Source organism: Sturnira hondurensis, unplaced genomic scaffold, assembly GCF_014824575.4.
Source record: "Sturnira hondurensis isolate 20B ecotype Veracruz unplaced genomic scaffold, ASM1482457v3 Scaffold0016663, whole genome shotgun sequence".
NCBI classification, from domain to species: Eukaryota; Metazoa; Chordata; class Mammalia; order Chiroptera; family Phyllostomidae; genus Sturnira; species Sturnira hondurensis.
This window is the reverse complement of record NW_028089294.1, coordinates 7,409,406-7,428,466: the sequence shown is the minus strand read 5'-3', so window position 1 is coordinate 7,428,466 and position 19,061 is coordinate 7,409,406. Positions and strand designations below refer to the sequence as shown.

The 19,061-nt window shown below is 40.0% G+C and overlaps 1 protein-coding gene across 2 annotated transcripts in view; it reads right to left on the bottom strand.

The window, feature by feature from the left end:
• MSH2 (mutS homolog 2) overlaps positions 1-19,061 on the bottom strand; it is a 58,985-nt gene that overhangs the window by 25,306 nt on the left and 14,618 nt on the right. For both annotated transcript variants that reach the window (XM_037066681.1, XM_037066682.1), the window contains 3 exons: positions 13,322-13,471; positions 12,529-12,662; positions 7,185-7,384 (listed from right to left, as the gene is read on the bottom strand). In XM_037066681.1, coding sequence (XP_036922576.1) covers positions 7,185-7,384; positions 12,529-12,662; positions 13,322-13,471 — 484 coding nt within the window. The remainder of the gene's footprint in view (positions 1-7,184; positions 7,385-12,528; positions 12,663-13,321; positions 13,472-19,061) is intronic.

The following is a 19,061-nucleotide window of genomic DNA, read 5'->3' as shown; positions in this document are numbered from 1 at the left end:
TCCAAAGGCAAAGTTTAGAACAAGTTTAATAACCTTGTCTTGTCTGACAAAGCAACATATGACAAACTGTAAGGATGTTCCCAACATAAGCTTATAACCCCAGCTCTTGTCTCTGAGAGACTGAAGATCTGTGGTTCCTTGGCCAGAGAGCCCTTCAGGAACTCCTTAGTATAGTAGGAGTTATTAAACTAGTTTCACAAGCACAAGTAATTTACATCAGAAACACCAAACGTGGAGATATAAACAACAGATCCCACCAGCTGTACATTTTGAAAAGTAAAACTTTATTAAATTAAAAAAAAAAAGTTTTATGGGCTATAATTCACACCAAAACAACCATCCATCTTAAAGTGTACAATTAATTCAGTGATGTGAAATACATACAGATCTGTGCAACCATCACCACAATCTATTTTATTAGGACACTGTAATCGCTCCTAAAAGAAACAAGGAATGTGTATTTCCCTCCAACCTCTTGCGCCTCCTCTAAGCCTAGGCAACCACTAATCCATTTTGTAGATCTAAAGATTTGCCTTTTCTAGACATTTTCCATAAATGGGTCATGTGACATTGTGACAGCCTTCTTTCACTCTGTATGTTTTCAAGGTTCATTCATGCATGTTGTACCACCATGTATCAGCATCTCATTTCTTTTTATTGCAAATAATATTCTACTGCATAGACATATCATTTTATTTATCCATTCATCAACTGATGGACACCAACTGGGTTTTGGTAAAGCTCCATTCTCCAATAGTCATTTCAGTCTAGAAAGCCCTACACAATCTATCTCAGGGTCTTAACTCAAGGACCACAGACCCGTGAATTCAGGGTAGTTCATAACTGAAATCTAGCATTTCCACCATTACTAACAAAGGCAAAAAAACCACAGTCAGTACCTGTGTCTTTGTCATCAATAAAAACCCCAGATATACTTTCATATCATATTATAGTTTTGGGAGATAAAAAGTATCATTTAAACTCACTATCAGTTCAAAACTGGTTAGTAGAACTTCATTGAGATGTTATTAAATGCAATAATAAAAAATATTTATCAAAGAATTTGTTTTGTACAATGTACTTCAATATAGTTGGTTTCCTTTCCAACTCTGTTTTTATTTTATGCATTTAGAAACACCATTCTGGAGGAGTGTGGTAAAAAACAAGTTAAAAATTAATTAAAAAATAAAAAAATTCTGAAGGGGTTCACAGGCCTCATTAGAAGCCGGAAAGGCCCACAGCACAAAAAGGTTAAAAACCTCACACAGGCCTTCCCTCTTGGGCCTCAACTTCTGCCAACATCTCCCTTATTCTCTATACTTGACCACTCTAGCTTTGTTTCACTCCATCCTGTCAAGCCAGGTCTGTGTGCCAGCCGCAGGCACTTGTACTAACTGGTCCCACTAGCCTCCCCACAGATCTTAACAGCAGGGTTCTTCTCATCATCCAAGTTTCACCCTAGACAACTATTCCTTAGGGAGAAAGACCTTGACCCCCAGACCTAGTGTCTTCCTGTCATCCAACCAAGTCACTATATCACATCAGTACATTCCACTTTCTTTATTGTACTTACCACTACCTGAAATCCTTGCTCATTTGTTTATTGTTTTTATTACTCTGTCGTCCACTATTATAAAACCTCTGTAAAAATAGGGACCCCATAACTCATTTCTGTGACTGTGCCTCCTAGAACAATGGCACAGAGCAGGCAATCGATAACTGTTTGTTGAATGAATGACTTCATGAAGGGAGCAAGGCACTGATGAAGCAATCAATCACTGGTCATTAATTAGCTTTGATACGCACAACACTCATCCAGCAAGGACACCGAAGATCACCCAGGAAATAACTGTTAACTTCTTAAAGGCATTAACATGTGAAATCCCAAGTAATCTAGTCACTACATTAATTTTTGTAAAAACTCCAGCTTCATGGTCAGGCCCTAGATTCATTTGTAACTCCTTGAAGACTTCACTTTTTAGGAATGGTGCGGTACCTCACCAACCGCTGCAATGTTTAAGTCAACGAGCGTTAAGCAATTACATTTCTACAACAACCTAAAGCATAATTACCCACTGTTAAACATTTCATCTTCATTTACTATGACACAAATTATAACAAATTTCAGGATTAACTGAAAGCCCATAAGTCTGTCGAGAGTAAATGGCCAGTAGAATATGCTCCTGGAATGCTGCCCAGATCAGCTTCTAAATCTAAACCTTAACTGTATCATTGGTGTATCAACACTAATTCTGGGACTTTTACTTCCTCCATCTTATCTATGTTCATGCCTTATTCATAGATTGAGAGAAATACTAAAGAGAATATCTTTAGTGAGTTTAGAAAGATTAATTTGCAAATGGTAAAACACCAATGAAAATTACTATGGCATATGCATTACCAAAAAATAAAATGTTGCACTATCTTGATATACCACTTGAGAACGCTCTTTTACCTTGTATAACTCATCTATCAAAATTGTATTTTCGGAAGGTGCAATGTACAGCATGGCGACTAGCTAATAATACTGTATGGTCTAACTTCCGGCCAAGATAGCGGTGTAGATAGATACTTTGCCTCCTCGCACAACCAAAAGAAGGACAACAAATTTAAAAACAAAAAATAACCAGAACTTCCAGAAAATCGAACTGTATGGAAGTCCGACAACCAAGGAGTTAAAAAAGAAACATTCATTCAGACTGACAGGAGGGGCGTAGACAGGCAGTAGCACTTGGGACAGTTGGAGGTCCCCAGCAGCCAAGGCAGCAGTTGGTGGACTGGGTAGTCCCTCATTTGCACACACACACACAAAAAAAACTGGGAGAAACAACTGGGGAGTGAGACAGACTACGCAGCCCAGAGTTCTAGAGCAGGAAAAGAAAGCCTCAAAACCTCTGGCTGTAAAAACCTGTGGGGGTTGCGGTGGCAGGAGAAACTCCCAGCCTCACAGGAGAGTATGTTGGAGAGACCACAGGGTCCTAGAATGTACACAAACCCACCCACCTGGGAATCAGCACCAGAAGTGCCCAATTTGCTTGTGGGTAGCAGAAAAAGTACTGAAAGCCAGCATAAAGCCGGGCAAGCTGCATTGTTCCCCCTCAAACCCCTCCCCCACATACAGCATCACAACATACTGACATGGGTTGTCCAGCCCTGGCAAATACCTAAGGTTCTGCCCCTTACAATGTAACAGATAGGCCAAGACAAAAAAATATGGCTCAAATGAAGAACAAATCGAAGCTCTAAAAACAGAATTAAGCGGTGAAGAGATAGTCAACCTATCAAATGCAGAATTTAAAACACTGGTAATAAGGATGTTCACAGAAATGGTTGAGTATGGTCGCACAATAGATGAAAAAGTAAAGGCTATGAAAAGTGAAATAAAATAAAATATACAGGAAACCATCGGTAGAGGGAAGGAAACCAGGAGGCAAAACAATGNGTAGCAGAGAAAGTACTGAAAGCCAGCATAAAGCCGGGCAAGCTGCATTGTTCCCCCTCAAACCCCTCCCCCACATACAGCATCACAACATACTGACATGGGTTGTCCAGCCCTGGCAAATACCTAAGGTTCTGCCCCTTACAATGTAACAGATAGGCCAAGACAAAAAAATATGGCTCAAATGAAGAACAAATTGAAGCTATAAAAACAGAATTAAGCGGTGAAGAGATAGCCAACCTATCAGATGCAGAATTTAAAACACTGGTAATAAGGATGTTCACAGAAATGGTTGAGTATGGTCGCACAATAGATGAAAAAGTGAAGGCTATGAAAAGTGAAATAAAATAAAATATACAGGAAACCATCAGTAGAGGGAAGGAAACCAGGAGGCAAAACAATGATTTGGAGAAGGAAGAAATAAACATTCAACCAGAACAGAATGAAAAAAACAACAATTTAAAAAGGGGGGGGGGCTTAGGAACCTCTGGGACAACTTTAAACATTCCAACATCCAAATCACAGGGGGGCTGGAAGGAGAAGAGGAAGAGGAAGAAATTGAAAATTTATTTGAAAACATAATGAAGGAGAACTTCCCCAGTCTGAGAAAGGAAATGGACTTCCAGGAAGTCCAGGGAGCTCGGAGAGTCCCAAAAAAGTTGGACCCAAGGAAGCACACAGCAAGGCACATCATAATCACATTGCCCAAGATTAAAGTGAAGGACAGAATCTTAAAAGCAGCAAGAGAAAAGGAGACAGTTACCTGCAAAGGAGTTCCCATAGACTGTCAGCTGATTTCTCAAAAGAAACTTTACAGGCAAGAAGAGGCTGGAATGAAGTATCTGAAGTCATGAAAAGCAAGAACCTACATCCAAGGTTGCTCTATCCAGCAAAGCTTTCATTTAGAATGGAAGGGCAGATAAAATACTTCCCAGAAAAGGTCAAGTTAGAGTTCATCATCACTCAGACCTTATTATAAGAAATTTTAAAGAGACTTATCTAATAAAAAGAAGATGATCAAAACTATGAACAATAAAATGACAACAAACTCACAAGTATCAACAACTGAACCTAAAAAAATAAAAACAAAAACAAACTAAGCAAACAACTAGAACAGGATCACACATATGGAGATCACACGGAAGGTTAACAGTGGAGAGGGGGAAGAATGGAGAAAAAAAGGTACAGGGAATAAGAACCATAAATGGTAGGTACAAAATAGACAGGGGGAGGTTAAGAATAGTATAGGAAATGGAGAAGCCAAAGAATTTAACTTGAACTAAGGCAGGGGGGATGCTGAGGTGGGGGGAAGTGTAGGGTATAGGGGAATAAAAGGGAGAAAAAATAGGACATCTGTAATAACCTAATCAATAAAATATACTAAAAAAATAAAAATAAAAAGTACATTAGGGAAAGTTAACTATCAGTTCATTGAAAAGGATGCAGAGCCCTGCCTGGTGTAGCTCAGTGGATTGAGCTCGGGCCTGCAAACCAAAAGATCGCAGTTCAATTCCCCCTCAGGGCACATGCCTGGGTTGCAGGCCAGTTCCCAGCAGGGGACTCATGAGAGGCAACCATACATTGATATTTCTCTCCTTCTCTCCTTCCTTTCCCCTCTAAAGATGAATAAATAAATCTTTAAAAAAAAAAGAGTTGTTTCAAGCATTATTGGGAATTTGTGCCCTGGCTGTTATGGTTCAGTGGATTGAGTGCTAGCTTCTGAACTGAAGGGTCGCTAGTTCAATTCCCAGCCAGAGCACATGCCTGGGTTGCAGGCCAGGTCCCCAGTAAGGGGTATGTGAGAGGCTACCACACACTGATGTTTCTCTCCCACTCTTCCTCCCTTCCCCTCTCTCTAAAAATAAATTAATAAAATATTTTTTAAAAAGAAAAAGAAATTTGCCTAACTGCGTAATACCATTATCTTAGGTTTTACATCAACTTGTTAATTTTATGAGAAATGAGGAATAATGGAGGGCAAGTGTATTTTTCAGGTAGCTATTTCTGATGGGCGAAAAGATGGTGTAGAGAAAAGCTTTTATCAGTCAATGTAAAAGGCCTTTCTGCACTGCTGCTGCCCTCTGCTGTCTCTGAAGTTGTTTTTTTTTTTTCAGGAATTATATTAAGATATTAAACCTAGAGTTACCAAACACCAAAAATACCACAAGATACCAGAAAAACATACCCAATTTTTACCAATAAACTAATATATTTTTAAAACTTTTAAGTCATGACTTTGCTTTTCAAGGGGGCACATTTGGTTTATTTTCTTTATAAATTAGCCCTACTTTTGGCTTTCTCTATGAAATCAGTAGGACAAGGAGCTATGCTGAATGCTGCAAAATGTCATTCTGATGTTTTTTGTTCTTTTTGTTTTTAAAAAGCTCAAGACAGGCCCTGGCTGGTGTGGCTCAGTGGATTGAGCACCAGCCTGAGAATCAGAAGTCCGCCAGTTCAATTCAGGGCACATGCCTGGGTTGCAGCCAGGTCCCTGGTGGCAGATGCGTGAGAGGCTACCACACATTGATGTTTCACTCCTTCTCTTTCTCCTTCACTTCCCCTTTCTCTAAAAATAAGTAAAATCTTTGAAAAAAACAACAACAAAACAAAACTTAAGACCAGTCAGTTAGGTTCCCAACAACCAGGGTACACCTAAAGTCTCCAATGGTTGTGCTGTAAAAAGAAAAGAACAACGCTTTCAGCACCACAATACCTGAAGTCTTTCTCCTCTAGTATTTTCTAGGCTGAGTGACCTCAAATACCTGGACATCAGTTGCCAAACTGTTGCAAAACTCTCAGCAAATGCATTAGGCCACATACAGACAGAGGATGTGGCATTACTGGATCATATTCTATTTTTTTGCCTTCTCTGTAAGTGGTATTTCTTCAGGCCCCAAAAAAGGGAGTAAGAAATTCTGCTCTGCATATTCCTTGGGTGATCATTATCCTTCCCTTGGAAAAGCATGGAAGTCAGAAAGCGGGGTTGAGTCCTGGCTGGTGTGGCTCAGTGAACTGGGAGTCAGCCTGTGAACCAAAGGGTCACCAGACTGACACATGTTGATTCCCAGTCAGGGCACATGCCTTGGTTGGGGGCCAGGTCCCTAGCAGCAGGCGTGCAAGAGGCCACAACACACTGATGTTTCTCTCCCTCTCTTTCTCCCTCCCTTCCCCCTGTCTAAAAGTAAATAAATAAAATCTTTCAACAAAAAACCCTGCAGATTTGCAGACACTCTCGTTCTAGGTCCTGTGAGAATCCCTTACTAACTGAAACCCTCTTTAACTGCCACTGCCGGTGCAGCAGGCCCACTAATCAACCCAGTAACCCTGACATTCATTTCTAAAAAGCAGAAATTCTGCCCTAACCAGTACAGCTCAGGCGGTTCGGCATTGTCCACAGAAAAAAAAAAAAGGTCGCCAGTTCAATTCCCAATCAGGGCTAGCAGGCTCAGTCCCTGGTTGCAGCATGTGCAAGAGGCAACCAATCGATGTTTCTCTCTCACATTGGTATTTCTCTCCCTCCCTTCCCACCTCTCTAAAAATAAGTAAATAAAACCTTAAAAAATAACTAAAAAGCAAAAGTTCTAAGTTGTCTCATGACTTGTGTGATAAACTATAGGACAATATGAAGCTGTTTTTAGAAAAACATATCAAGTTACCAGAATCACATTTGCTATATAAGGACAGCACATTTGCTAAGTATGTCGAGAGTGAAGGAGAGAAAACAAAAACAAAATCATTTTGTTACCTTCATATTTTTCCAGAGCCTGTATAACATTAGGGAGTTGATTTATGCCCTGATAGAGTCGGTAACAATCTTGTAAGTTTGCTGCTTGTCTCTGGAATTTCCTGGCAAGGCGGTTAAGATCTGGGAATCGACGAAGCAAATCTTCTTGTAGACTCTGTCTCAATTCTGCATCTTCTACAAAAGCTTCCACTAAATTTAATCTGAAATAAATTACACTGCAATTAATCTTAAGTATTTCAGTAGAGAATTAAAATTTGTCAACTAGGCACATAAGTCTCAACTAAATGAACTAAAAAAATCCATGTAGGGATCTTAAAACTTTTCTGAAATGTTAGCTTTTTATGGAGGATGAAAAGCTCCATTAACACCGCAACATAAGCAGTTTCTAATTAGTTGTTAACCAAAGCAATGTTTTAGTTGAATGGTATAGGATAATAAAATACACCCAATTTTGTTTAACTGTCATCAGACTGACATTTCTTAAACAGAATTTCACATTGAGACATTGTTGTTAGACACATACTGCACATATAAAACAATAATCTTTAATATAGGAGAATTACAGTTCAAAAAGGTTGCCAAGTTCAATATTTATTCAATCAGGTCTTATAAATTTTCAAAATGCATTCTAAAATTACCTGACAATACAAAGCCAAAATTTTCCACTTAAAAAAACTGAAATAAGTTTGTTGTTTCCTAAACTCAGTAAAATCTTCATTTGTTTCAAGAACTATAAAACATGATGCCCATATTGTTTTTATAATTTACTGGAATCGGCAGCTTTCCTTTTTTCTTCCCCACTGCAATCCACAGGAAAAATTTTTTGCATCATGACCGAGAACATGCATGAATAGATATTGTAGAAAGCAGAATATGCCACCTCAAAATATAACACTTGGGCATAAGAACTACTTTGAGCCAAAAACAACTAAGCAGCAGAAAAAAGAAAAACTGTCTTCCCCCAACTGCGTAAAAAGCAGGACACAAATGTAGGAAGTGTCTCCCCTCTTCCTTCTTTACCAGAAAGGACAGAAGCTATTCACCCTAGATGATGTTAAACCCTTATCAGCCCGAAGACGTCACCAGGGGAACTACATAAACTTTACTAACTAGTAAAGTTAGTTTGCCTCCCCACAAATTAACCCTACAAACTCAGTCTTGTCATTTCTCTAAAATTTTATTGTTTCTTTGCTACAATGTTATGTAAGTTCAAGTTCCAACCAACCCTCTTGTTACTCCTCTCTGAGCATTTCCATAGATGAACATAAATTTCTGTTTTTCTCTCATTAATCTACCTTTTGTCAGTCCAATATACAGGGCCCCAGCCAGACAACCTACAATAATGGTCGGATGAAGGAATCTTTCCTTCTCTACAAAATACAAAGTGTAAGTAAGTGTCACAAAACAACACTTACTATATATGATGCAGTGTTATTTTTCTATCATAGTTGACTTTTTTAAAATGCTGATTATCACCCACTACACTAATTTCACAACCCACTATTGGGTCACAATTGGAAGTTTAAAAAAAATGTTGTAGATGTTACTGAAGTTAATAGCTGGGAGGTAAATTTTAACAATCAAAGGCAGAGAAAATGGCCATGGCACAGCAAGTGACTGAAGGTCAGAAGCTACCTATCAGATGAGCAACCTCTTCCTTACATTTGTAAACTACATAAGAAGTAAATTAACCCACAGCGGGTTACACAGGATCAGGGTAAGGAAATAAATTAGCTTTCTAAATCTCTTAACTATTTACTGGTCTCTCCATCAGCATTTACAATTCCTGCATTATCAAAATGTTCATCCAATATATTATACGAGGGGAAAATATGTGGTCCCTAGAGTAATTACATAATGATTATACATGAGGTCTGTCCAGAAAAAGTTTAGTCATTGTTAATGTAAGGAGAAAGGTTTATGTGACATTGATGGAACCTGGCAGCCAAGGGGAGTGGACTGGAATGCGCATGTGTGAACAATGATGACTTCACTATACTGGGGTGGCGGGGGCGGTTATTGTTGAGTGAGCATCTGTACTGTGTAGCTGTTGCATTAAAAAAATGACTAAGTGAGTAGAACAACTGATGTGCGTCAAATTTTGTATGAAGCTTGAACATTCTTCCACAGACACTATTTGGACAATTCAGAAGGCTGCAGCTATGGGCAGCTGGTGACTGGCAGCTTCATCACGACGATGCAACCCGTTCATGCATTGTGTCTGGTGCAGTTTTTTTGACAAAACATCAAATCACCCAAGTGACTCAGCCCTGCTATAGACCAGATTTGATGCCCTGTGACTTCTGGCTTCTACCAAAACTAAAATCATCTTTGAAAGGGAAGAGATTTCAGACCATCAATGAGATTCAGGAAAATGCAACAGGGCAGCCAATGGCAATAGGGAGAATTGTGTGAGGTCTCAAAGTACCCACATACAATGTACCGTGTATCTTCTTCAAAAAATGGCTCTATTTTTCATATTACATGGCTGGACACACCTCGTCTATTTAAAGGATTTCTCAGCCGCGGCAGTATCAACACTCCTTGTTGTGAGGGGCTATTCTGTGCTGTTTAACAGCATCCCTGTCTTCTACACACTAAAATGTCTCTAGGAACTGCCAGATGTCGCCCGGAGGAAAAAACTGCCCCAGGTGCCAATGGTTTAAAGGAACCTAAATAAAAATTCACTCTTTAAAAAATGAAAATAAAGACAAGAATAACTCAAATTCTATAGAATGTCAAGATATCTAGGCAGTTGGCAGCAGATATATTTGTTGTGGCAACTGGGAAAATAATCTGCTACTGCTACCAAGCTTATATTATGAACCAGTCACTGGGGCTATAAACAAACACCAAGAATAACTCAGGTACTCACTGCTTTGGAAAAAACTATTGCATGTACTCTAGATCAAAAAACAGAACAGATGCAGCCAAATTACAAAATCCAATAAAGCAAACTAGTCTTTCGTAGCTAAGCCTCTGGGCTCTACCTGCACTCTTCCAGGTTTGGTCCAAGATTGCCAGCATCAAAATCACTGGGAGACAGACAATATTACAGAATCCCTGGTGGGGATGAGGGAATTCTATGAAATTTCAATGAGTTTCTCAAGATGCTTATGCACACAAGAGTTTGAGAAAAGGCTGAGTCCTAAGGATCACAAGCAATTCCTGAGGTGTAAGGGGTGAAGAAAGGATGAAAACTGATGCTGACTGACTTGCCTCTTCATCTTTCTTTTTCTCTTCTTTCCCTAAAATCCCACATTCTTAGGCCACTCTCAGGTAAATGGTAATAATGCAGAAAAGATATTTCTGATCGAGAATCTTCCTATGCTTTTTCCCTGTTTCCTGCTATCTTATCACCGATTCCTCTCAAATGGACCAGAACACGAATCATATGTAATCCACACTGTTCAGGAACACAGAGTTCCAGTAGGAGTATTAAGAAGTTGAACATCAAAGAAAGGAAGAAGCTTCTAAAATTCACTGTATAAGATAATATACTCAGCTTCCTCAATCTTTGATTTGGATTTCATTAAAAGTCTAATAAATTGCTAGTTTTACAAATCTACTCAGTACGCCATTTCAAAATTAATTACAGTGTCAGTTTATTTTCTAGCTAACCGACATATTTTTAAATGAATGCTCTGCTAACTGCTTCTAGGACAATGCCATTTTTACATCACAATTTTAGAAGTACCAAGATGAGAGAACAGACATATGTTTTTGCTTGTTTAGCCACAGACTTTCCACCGGGGGGGGGGGGGGGGGGGCCANTTCCTGGAGCCCTGGCTGGTGTAGCTCAGTGGATTGAGCATGGGCCTGCGAACCAGAGGATCGCGGTTCGATTCCCAGTCAGGGTACATGCCTGGGTTGCAGGCCGGTTCCCTGCAGGCCAACTCCCAGCAGGGGATGCACGAAAGGCAACCATACATTGATGTTTCTCTCCCTCTCTCCTTCCCCTCTAAAGATAAATAAATAAATAAAATATTTTTTTAAAAAAAGAATTACGTTCCTGGAGACGCAGAGGCCCTGAAGAAGGGGTCCTGGGAGCTAGGAGACCAGGGTAGGACTTATTACTGTATATCCTTCTGTTTTAAATTCTGACACACATAAATGTAGTTACCTACTCAAACAATTAAAATTAAAAATTATAAACTAGCCCTGGCTGGTGTGGCTCGGTGGATTGAGCATGGGCCTGCAAACCAGACAATCGCGGTTCGGTTCCCGGTCGGGGCACATGCCTGGGTTGCAGGCCAGTTCCCGGCAGGGGCAGGTTCCCAGCGGGGGATGCATGGGAGGCGGCCGCACGTTGATGTTTCTCTTCCTCTCTCCTTCCCTTCCCCTCTAAAGATAAATAAATAAAATATTTAAAAAAAATTATAAACTGCCTTATTTGCAAATACCCAATCTTTCCTATTTCTTATATTAAGTCGCTAAATCCCACTCTTCCCTTATTTGTTTGTTTACTTATTTTTGCAGGAGGGGCAGGAGGAAGAAAGATAGGAAGAGAAATATTGACACAATAAAGAAAGATTAATCCCCTGAGAACCAAAGTGTCGCCGGTTTGAGGATTCCCAGTCAGTGCACATGCCTGGGTTGTGGCCAGGTCCCCAGTGGGGGTCATGAGTTGATTCATCGATCAGTTGCCTCTCACTCGTAAGCACCCCGACCAGGGACCAAACCCAAAACCTAGGTGTGTGCCTGACCAGGAACTGAACCAGTGCCCTTTTGCTGTGCGGACAACACCCAGCCAACCGAGCCACACAGGGCAGGGCATTACTGCCATTTTAAAAGTGAAAAAACTGACACAGAGGTTGAGTAACTTGCCCAAGAGAACAGCTAATAAGTGGCAAAGCCATGTTTTGAACCAATGTACTCTGACTCCAGAGTTCATTCTCTGAAACACTATCCACACCATCTTTCCAATATAATTTTACTTTTATAGTGAAAAAACATAATTAACAAATTATTTAATTTAAATCATTACCATTTTATTAGTATAATTTAGTGCTCTATGAAGTTAGATGCTATAATATAGGTACAAAATTGCATATAAGAGTAAGTGGTACCCTGCCCGGTGTGGCTCAGTGGATTGAGTGCGGGCCTGAGAACCAAAGGGTTGCCAGTTCAATTCCTGGTCAGGGCACATGCCTGGGTTGTGGGCCAGGTCCCCAGTAAGGGGCACGTGAGAGGCAACCACACACTGAGGTTTCTCTCCCTCTTTCCCTTCCCCTGTGTCTAAAAATAAATAAATACAATCTAAAAGAAAAAGAGCAAGTGGTATAATCAAGTGGAGTAACTGCATGTTACTCAAAGCTAACAAAAGTATACACTAGTAATATACCTCTCCTCTATTCTGTTCTTGTCCATGAGAGGCTGCTTAATCCACTGGTTAACCAATCTTTGTCCTTGAGGGGTTTTGCACTTATTCAGCAAAGCAGCCAGAGACTGGGTGCCAGTGGTGTCTTCAACAGAACCCTGGTAAACCAAAATCACAAAGAACAGCATGCTCATTAGTAAAAATATTACCGCGCCATGAAAAATAATTTTGAGAACAAGAACATTTAATATTCTTCAAATATTAAATGAGAAATTTGCACAAAAGTTCTTCCTAAAGTCAAATTTTCAAACTGTTAACCTGTATTTTGCTGTATATTCCCCCAAACCAAAAGCACTTTGTAATTATTGCAGTTTTAAGACATAAAACTTATTAGAATATAATTCTTAAAAGCTGCTGTAATATAAAAACGTATTCCTAAAGCCAGAAAAAATACTCTTTATGTATCTTACAAGTAGAAAAATACAGTAATCCAAAACTACTTATCTAAGTATAATAATATTTCAAAATAGTTAAGCTCCTTAGTGAAAATTTTCAGGATATATCAGAGGAAACAATTCTTTAACCACTCCATTTTTTTAATGTTTTTATTTTATTGAGACGATTTCTTTTTTAATAATCATCTGTGTTCTGAATTGTGTGTTCACCACCCCAAGTCAAATCCTCCATCACCATTTATCCCCACGCCTTTACCCTCTTCTATAGCCCCCACTTACCTTTCCCTCCGGTATCCCCATATTTTATCTGTGTCTGTGCATTTTACCATTCGATGTTTTTAATCCATGTATTATTTTTTTACCTGGAAAAGGTTAAGGGCTCTGACTGCTGCAATATCCAATTTCATGTACTGGCTGAAGTCAAAAGTAGTCAGTTCATACTGTCCAAAGTTTGAATCATCTGATAAGAGTTCTAAAAACTTGATAACTGCAGACAATGATGAAACTGCAACCTAAGATTAAGAATTTAAAAAGAAGATCGCTATCACTAGAATTCTAGAGATTTTTTTAAAGGCAAGTGGCAAAATAAAAATAAATTCCAAACACATCATTTTCCTTGGTGTTTCTTCCCAATCCAAACAAAGAAAATCAAAGTTTAAGTAAATCTCTTAACATCAGAAAATGATTTTCAGAAAATGAAAGTATACTATAGTAGCAGCACTGTTCACAAAAGTAGAAAATACTCAAAGGCCCACTAACAGCAAAATGGATAAATTAAAGTCTGGCAAGTTAATGTTCACCCTAAGGAATACCACACAATATAACACACAAATAATCTACAACTACATGCAATATAGATAAATCTCACAAACATAAAACTGAACAAATGAAATTAGACACAGAGAGTGTGTGTGTGTGTGTGTGTGTAAGTGAAATGATTCCATTTCACATAAACTACAAAAATAGGCCAAACTAATCTATACTGTCAGAGGTAACAACCAGGGTTACCTGGGTGGGCGTAATGGATCAAAGAGTATTTTCAATTCTCAAGTCTTATCGTTTAAGTAACACATTTTGTAGGGCTGTAGCTACCATTAATAGTGATTCCTCTGATGGATCTGGGCAAAGAAAACTGAAAGCCTTCTGGAAAGGATTCATCATTCTAGATGTCATTAAGTAATTTTTGGGAAGTGATAATATCAACATTAACAGGAGTCTGTAATAAGTTGATTCCAACCCTCATGGATGACTTCGAAAAGTTCAAGACTTCAGTGGAGGAAGTAACTGCAGATGTGATGTAAATAGCGAGAGAACCAGAATTAGAAGCGCAGCCTGAAGATGTGACTGAACTGCTACAATCTCATAAAACTTAACGGATGAGGAACTGCTTCTTACGCAGGAGCAAAGAAAGTGGTTTCCTGACATGGAACCTACTCCTGGTGAAGATGCTGTGAAGACTGGTGAGATGACAACAAAGGACGCAGAAGACTATATCAACTTGGTGAATAAAGAGGCAGGGTTTAAGAGGACTCCAAGTTTGAAAGAAGTTCTACTTTAGGTAAAATGCTATCAAATAGTATCACATGGTACAGAGAAACTAAACCGTTCGTGAAATAAAAAGCCAATCAATGTGGCAAACTTCACTGTGTTATTTTAAGAAATTGCCACAGCCGTAGTTAGCAGCCTCAGCACTGAAGCAAGACCCTCCTCAGTAAAAAGGTTACGACTCACTGCAGGTTCAGATGATGGTCAGCATTTTAGCAATAAAGTATTCTCTAGCTAAGGTATGTACACTGTTGTACAGACGGTGCTATTGCACTTCAGATTATAGCATAGTATAAACGTAACTTTTACACACACTAGGAAACAAAAATATTCATGAATTGCTTTAGTGAGATAATCACTTTATGTGATGGTCTGAACTGGACCTGCAATATCTCCAAGATACTCCTGTACTGAACACAAAATAAGAAGTTCAGGACAGCAAACTGACAGCCCAATGATATACTGTATTTTTGCTGTATGTAACACGTCCTTTTTTGCCCAAATTTTTGAGAAAAAAATAAGGGCATGCATTATACAGTGAAATACAGTATTCTATTTATTAAAATATACTTGAGGTGTACGCTTCATGTGTGCTGAGTATACCCTCCTCTTTGTAGTTGAGCCTTGGTTGCTGTCGGCAGATCAATGGGAGGGATTTACTTAGGCCAATCAGCTGCAAGGGTTGGCTGTGACCTCTTACCACCAACCTTCACCCTCCATGGAGAATCAGCTGAGCAGGTTAGGAGAGTGGTGCTTCCACGTAGTCTATAGCTGTCTACTGGACTGGCTGGCCCTGGGGTTTCCTGGGTGGTGTAGGCGAAGATCAGCCTTGACCTGTGTTTTGCCAGGGGCCACCCTGCCTGAGTTATAAAGCAACCTGAGATGGCTGCTACTTGTGCTGGGCTTGGAGACATCCAGGTGAAGCCAAGCTGTGAATCTAGGCTGCTAGTTCCAGGTCTGGGGCTCACTGAGGCCAGCTGCTGCTTGTTTGTTCATATGGAAAAGCAGCCTGGGTGGGCCAGGAAGTTGAGTGGGGCAGAGTCTCTGGGGATCTCCAAAGCAGGTCAAACAGTGTTAGCCAGGTTGATGGAGCACCCAGATTGGGTGATAGGGAAGGCTGTGCCACTGGACCCTACAGGACACCTGCTACATTAGGGCACACTACCAAGACACCAAGTTAAAATAAAGCAGCTCTACCTAATACACGGAAACAAACACAGGGAGGCTGCCAAAACAAGGAGACAATGATTTGAAACATACAGAAACAAAAAACCACCAAGCAGACCAACAACAACAACAACAAAAAATCCAGAAAAAACAAGGAGAGTGTGAGCAGCCTGTGGGACAAGTTTAAGCAATCCAACATCCACTTCACAGAGGTGGCAGAAGGAGAAGAGAAAGAGCAAGAAACTGGAAGTCTATTTGAAAAAATAATGAAAGAAAACTTCCCTAATTTGGTGAAGGAAACAGACGTGCAAGTCCAAGAAGCACAAAGTCCCAAACAAGAAAGACACAAAGAGGCCCACTTCAAGACACATCATAATGAAAATGCCAAAGTTTAAAGATAAAGAGATGGGGGTGGGAGAATGGGTGAGAGGTGAGGCGATTAAGAAAGTACAAATAGGTAGTTACAAATAGCCATGGAGATTTAAAGTGCAGTACAGGGGGACTTCCGGCCAAGATGGAGGCGTAGGTGGAAACACAGTGCCTCCTTGCACAAACAAGTTTAAAGACAACAAAGTTTTAGTAACAAAATCGCAACCAAAACACAGAAAATTGAACTATAGGGAAGTCTGACAACAAGGAACTGTTCAGCCAGACCGGTAAGAGGTGGGGAGCCAGCAGCTGTCAAAGCGGGGTTGCGCAGGAAAACTCGGCCAGACCGACCCAGGTGCAGGCAGCAGTTGGCGGACCCAGTGAGGGCACTGGAGGGCAGGCTGAGGATGGTGGTCACACATTCGAGAGCAGATAAACCAGGCAAAGGAGGAAGCACTGAGATGGACCACAGAGACCCCAGCGGCGGGAAGCAGCAGAGGAGACCGCCATTGCCTCTCTTTGACCCCGCCCCCACATACAGCATCACAACCCAGAGACTGCCTTGCCCTGCCCTGATGTCACCTAGGGCTCTGCCCCTCATATGTAACAACCACGAACAGACCAAAACATTATGGCTCAAGAACAACTCAAAGCCCCAGAGCCAATAACTCTAAGCGACGAAGAAATAGCCCATCTCTCATATGCATAGTTCAAAACACTGGTGATCAGGATGCTCACAGAACAGGTTGATTTTAGTCACAAATAAAAGGAACAAATGAAGGCTAAACTAATTGAAATGAAGGGAAATGCACAGGGATCCAATAGTGATAGAAAGAAAACTGGGACTCAAATCAAGGGAGTGGATCAGAAGGAAGAAAAAAAATGAGCAAACAGAAAAGAATGAAGAAATAAGAATTCAAAAAAATGAGGAGAGGCTTAGGAACCTCCAGGACATCTTTAAATGTTCTAACATCTGAATTATAGGGGAACCAGAAGGGGAAGAGGAACAGCCACGAGTGGAAAACTTATTTTAACAAATAATAAAGGAGAACTTCCCCAGTCTGGCAAAGGAAATAGACTTCCAGGAAGTCCAGGAAGCTCAGAGAGTCCCAAAGAAGGTGGACCCAAGAAGGAACACACCAAGGTACATCATAATTACACTAGCCAAGAGATAAGAGAAGAAGCAGCAAGAGATAAGGGGACAGTCACCTACAAAGGAGTTCCCATCAGACTGTCAGCGGATTTCTCAAAAGAGACCTTCCAGGCAAGAAGGGGCTAGAAAGAAGTATTCCAAGTCATGAAATCCAAAGACCTACATCCAAGATTGTTCTACCCAGCAAAGCTTTCATTTAGAATNAAGGGGGGGGATGGTGGGGGAGGGGGTGTGCAGGGCGGAGGGGAATGAAGGGGGGAATTAGAACAACTGTAATGACATAATCAATAAAATATATTTTAAAAAATAAATAAAGTGCAGTACAGGAAAGGGAGTAGCCAAAGAACTTACACATATGACCCATGGACAAAAACAAAGGGGAACTGCCTGAGGGAGTGGGGGAGGTGCTGGGGTGGGGCAAAGGAGAAAAAAATCAGGACAACTGTAATAGCATAATCAATAAATATAATTTAAAAAATATATATACTTGATCCTAGATTCATTATAAATGTACATACTTTTCCTAGTTGATAACACAGTAATCTGTGTGCCCTCGCCAAACTGTAACAAATGTATAAGGCTGCCATAAGAATCTCCTGCTATGTCACCAGGAGACAAAGATAAGAACAGTTCCTAATATCCCTAAAAGCTTCTTCATTTCCAGAGAGAGGAAGGGAGGGAAAAAGCGGGAGAGAAACACCAATGTGTGATAGAAACATTGATCAGTTAGTTGCCTCTCACATGCACTCCAACCAGGGACTGGGCCTGCAACCCAGGCATGTGCCCTGACTGGGAATTGAACTGGTGACCTTTTGCTCTGCGGGACAATGCCTAAACAACTGAGCCACACTGGTCAGGGCGCTTCTTCCTACTTTCAACAGAGACATAAGTTTCTCTAATACTGGAATTATTGCTCATCCATACTGGCTTTTGATTATGTCACACACGCACACAAAAAAAAGAGTAAAAAATACAGTTTATGTAATAAGCAAGCATTGCCAAATCATAATAGTTGCAGTTCATTCTAGTTTGAAATCTACTTTGAAAATTAGTTTGTTTTGTCTTATTTAAACATACAAGAGCCTCTAATATTTTATCATAAAAATACCCCTCCCAAGCCATACACACCTCGAAGAGTTGAGTAAGAGAAACTTTGATCACTGAAAATCCCATAGTTACATTTGCATATTCATTTATACCGCTGAATGTACATAACTCGTGCAAATTTTTGTTTCTTTTTTTTTAAAGATTTTATTTATTTATCTTTAGAGGGGAAGGGAAGAAGAGAGGGAGAGAAATATCAATGTATGGTTGCCTCTGCCGAGGACACACAATGTATCGTGTGTCCCCTGCCAGGAACTAACTAGCCTGCAACCCAGGCATGTGCCCTGTCTGGGAATCGAACTGCGATCCTCTGGTTCACAGGCCTGTGCTCAATCCACTGAGCTACACCAGCCAGGGCCTCATGCAAATTTTTGAACTAAACTGTTTAGATTTAACATTGATTATGCAATTATTATGTGCTGTATACAATTTCACCCTTATTACATCCTAATCTCCACAACAATACTTAAGACAGGTATTTTTAACCTTATTTAACATATAATGAAACTGCCTCTCAGAAAGATGAAATAATTTATAGAAGATTCCACAGCTTGTATGTTATAAAGCTTTGATAGGTCTTTCCCCCCTCTAGTCAATAAACTTTCTCATGGATTTAAGTGACAATAATCAGGCTCTTTTATATGCACCCAATAAAACTTCTCCTGCCCCAGGGACACGCTGTGTAATTATGACAGAATTATATTTAAGGTTATACTTAAATTTTCCCAGTCATTTCCTTGAGTTTTTCACAAGCTTTCATTGAT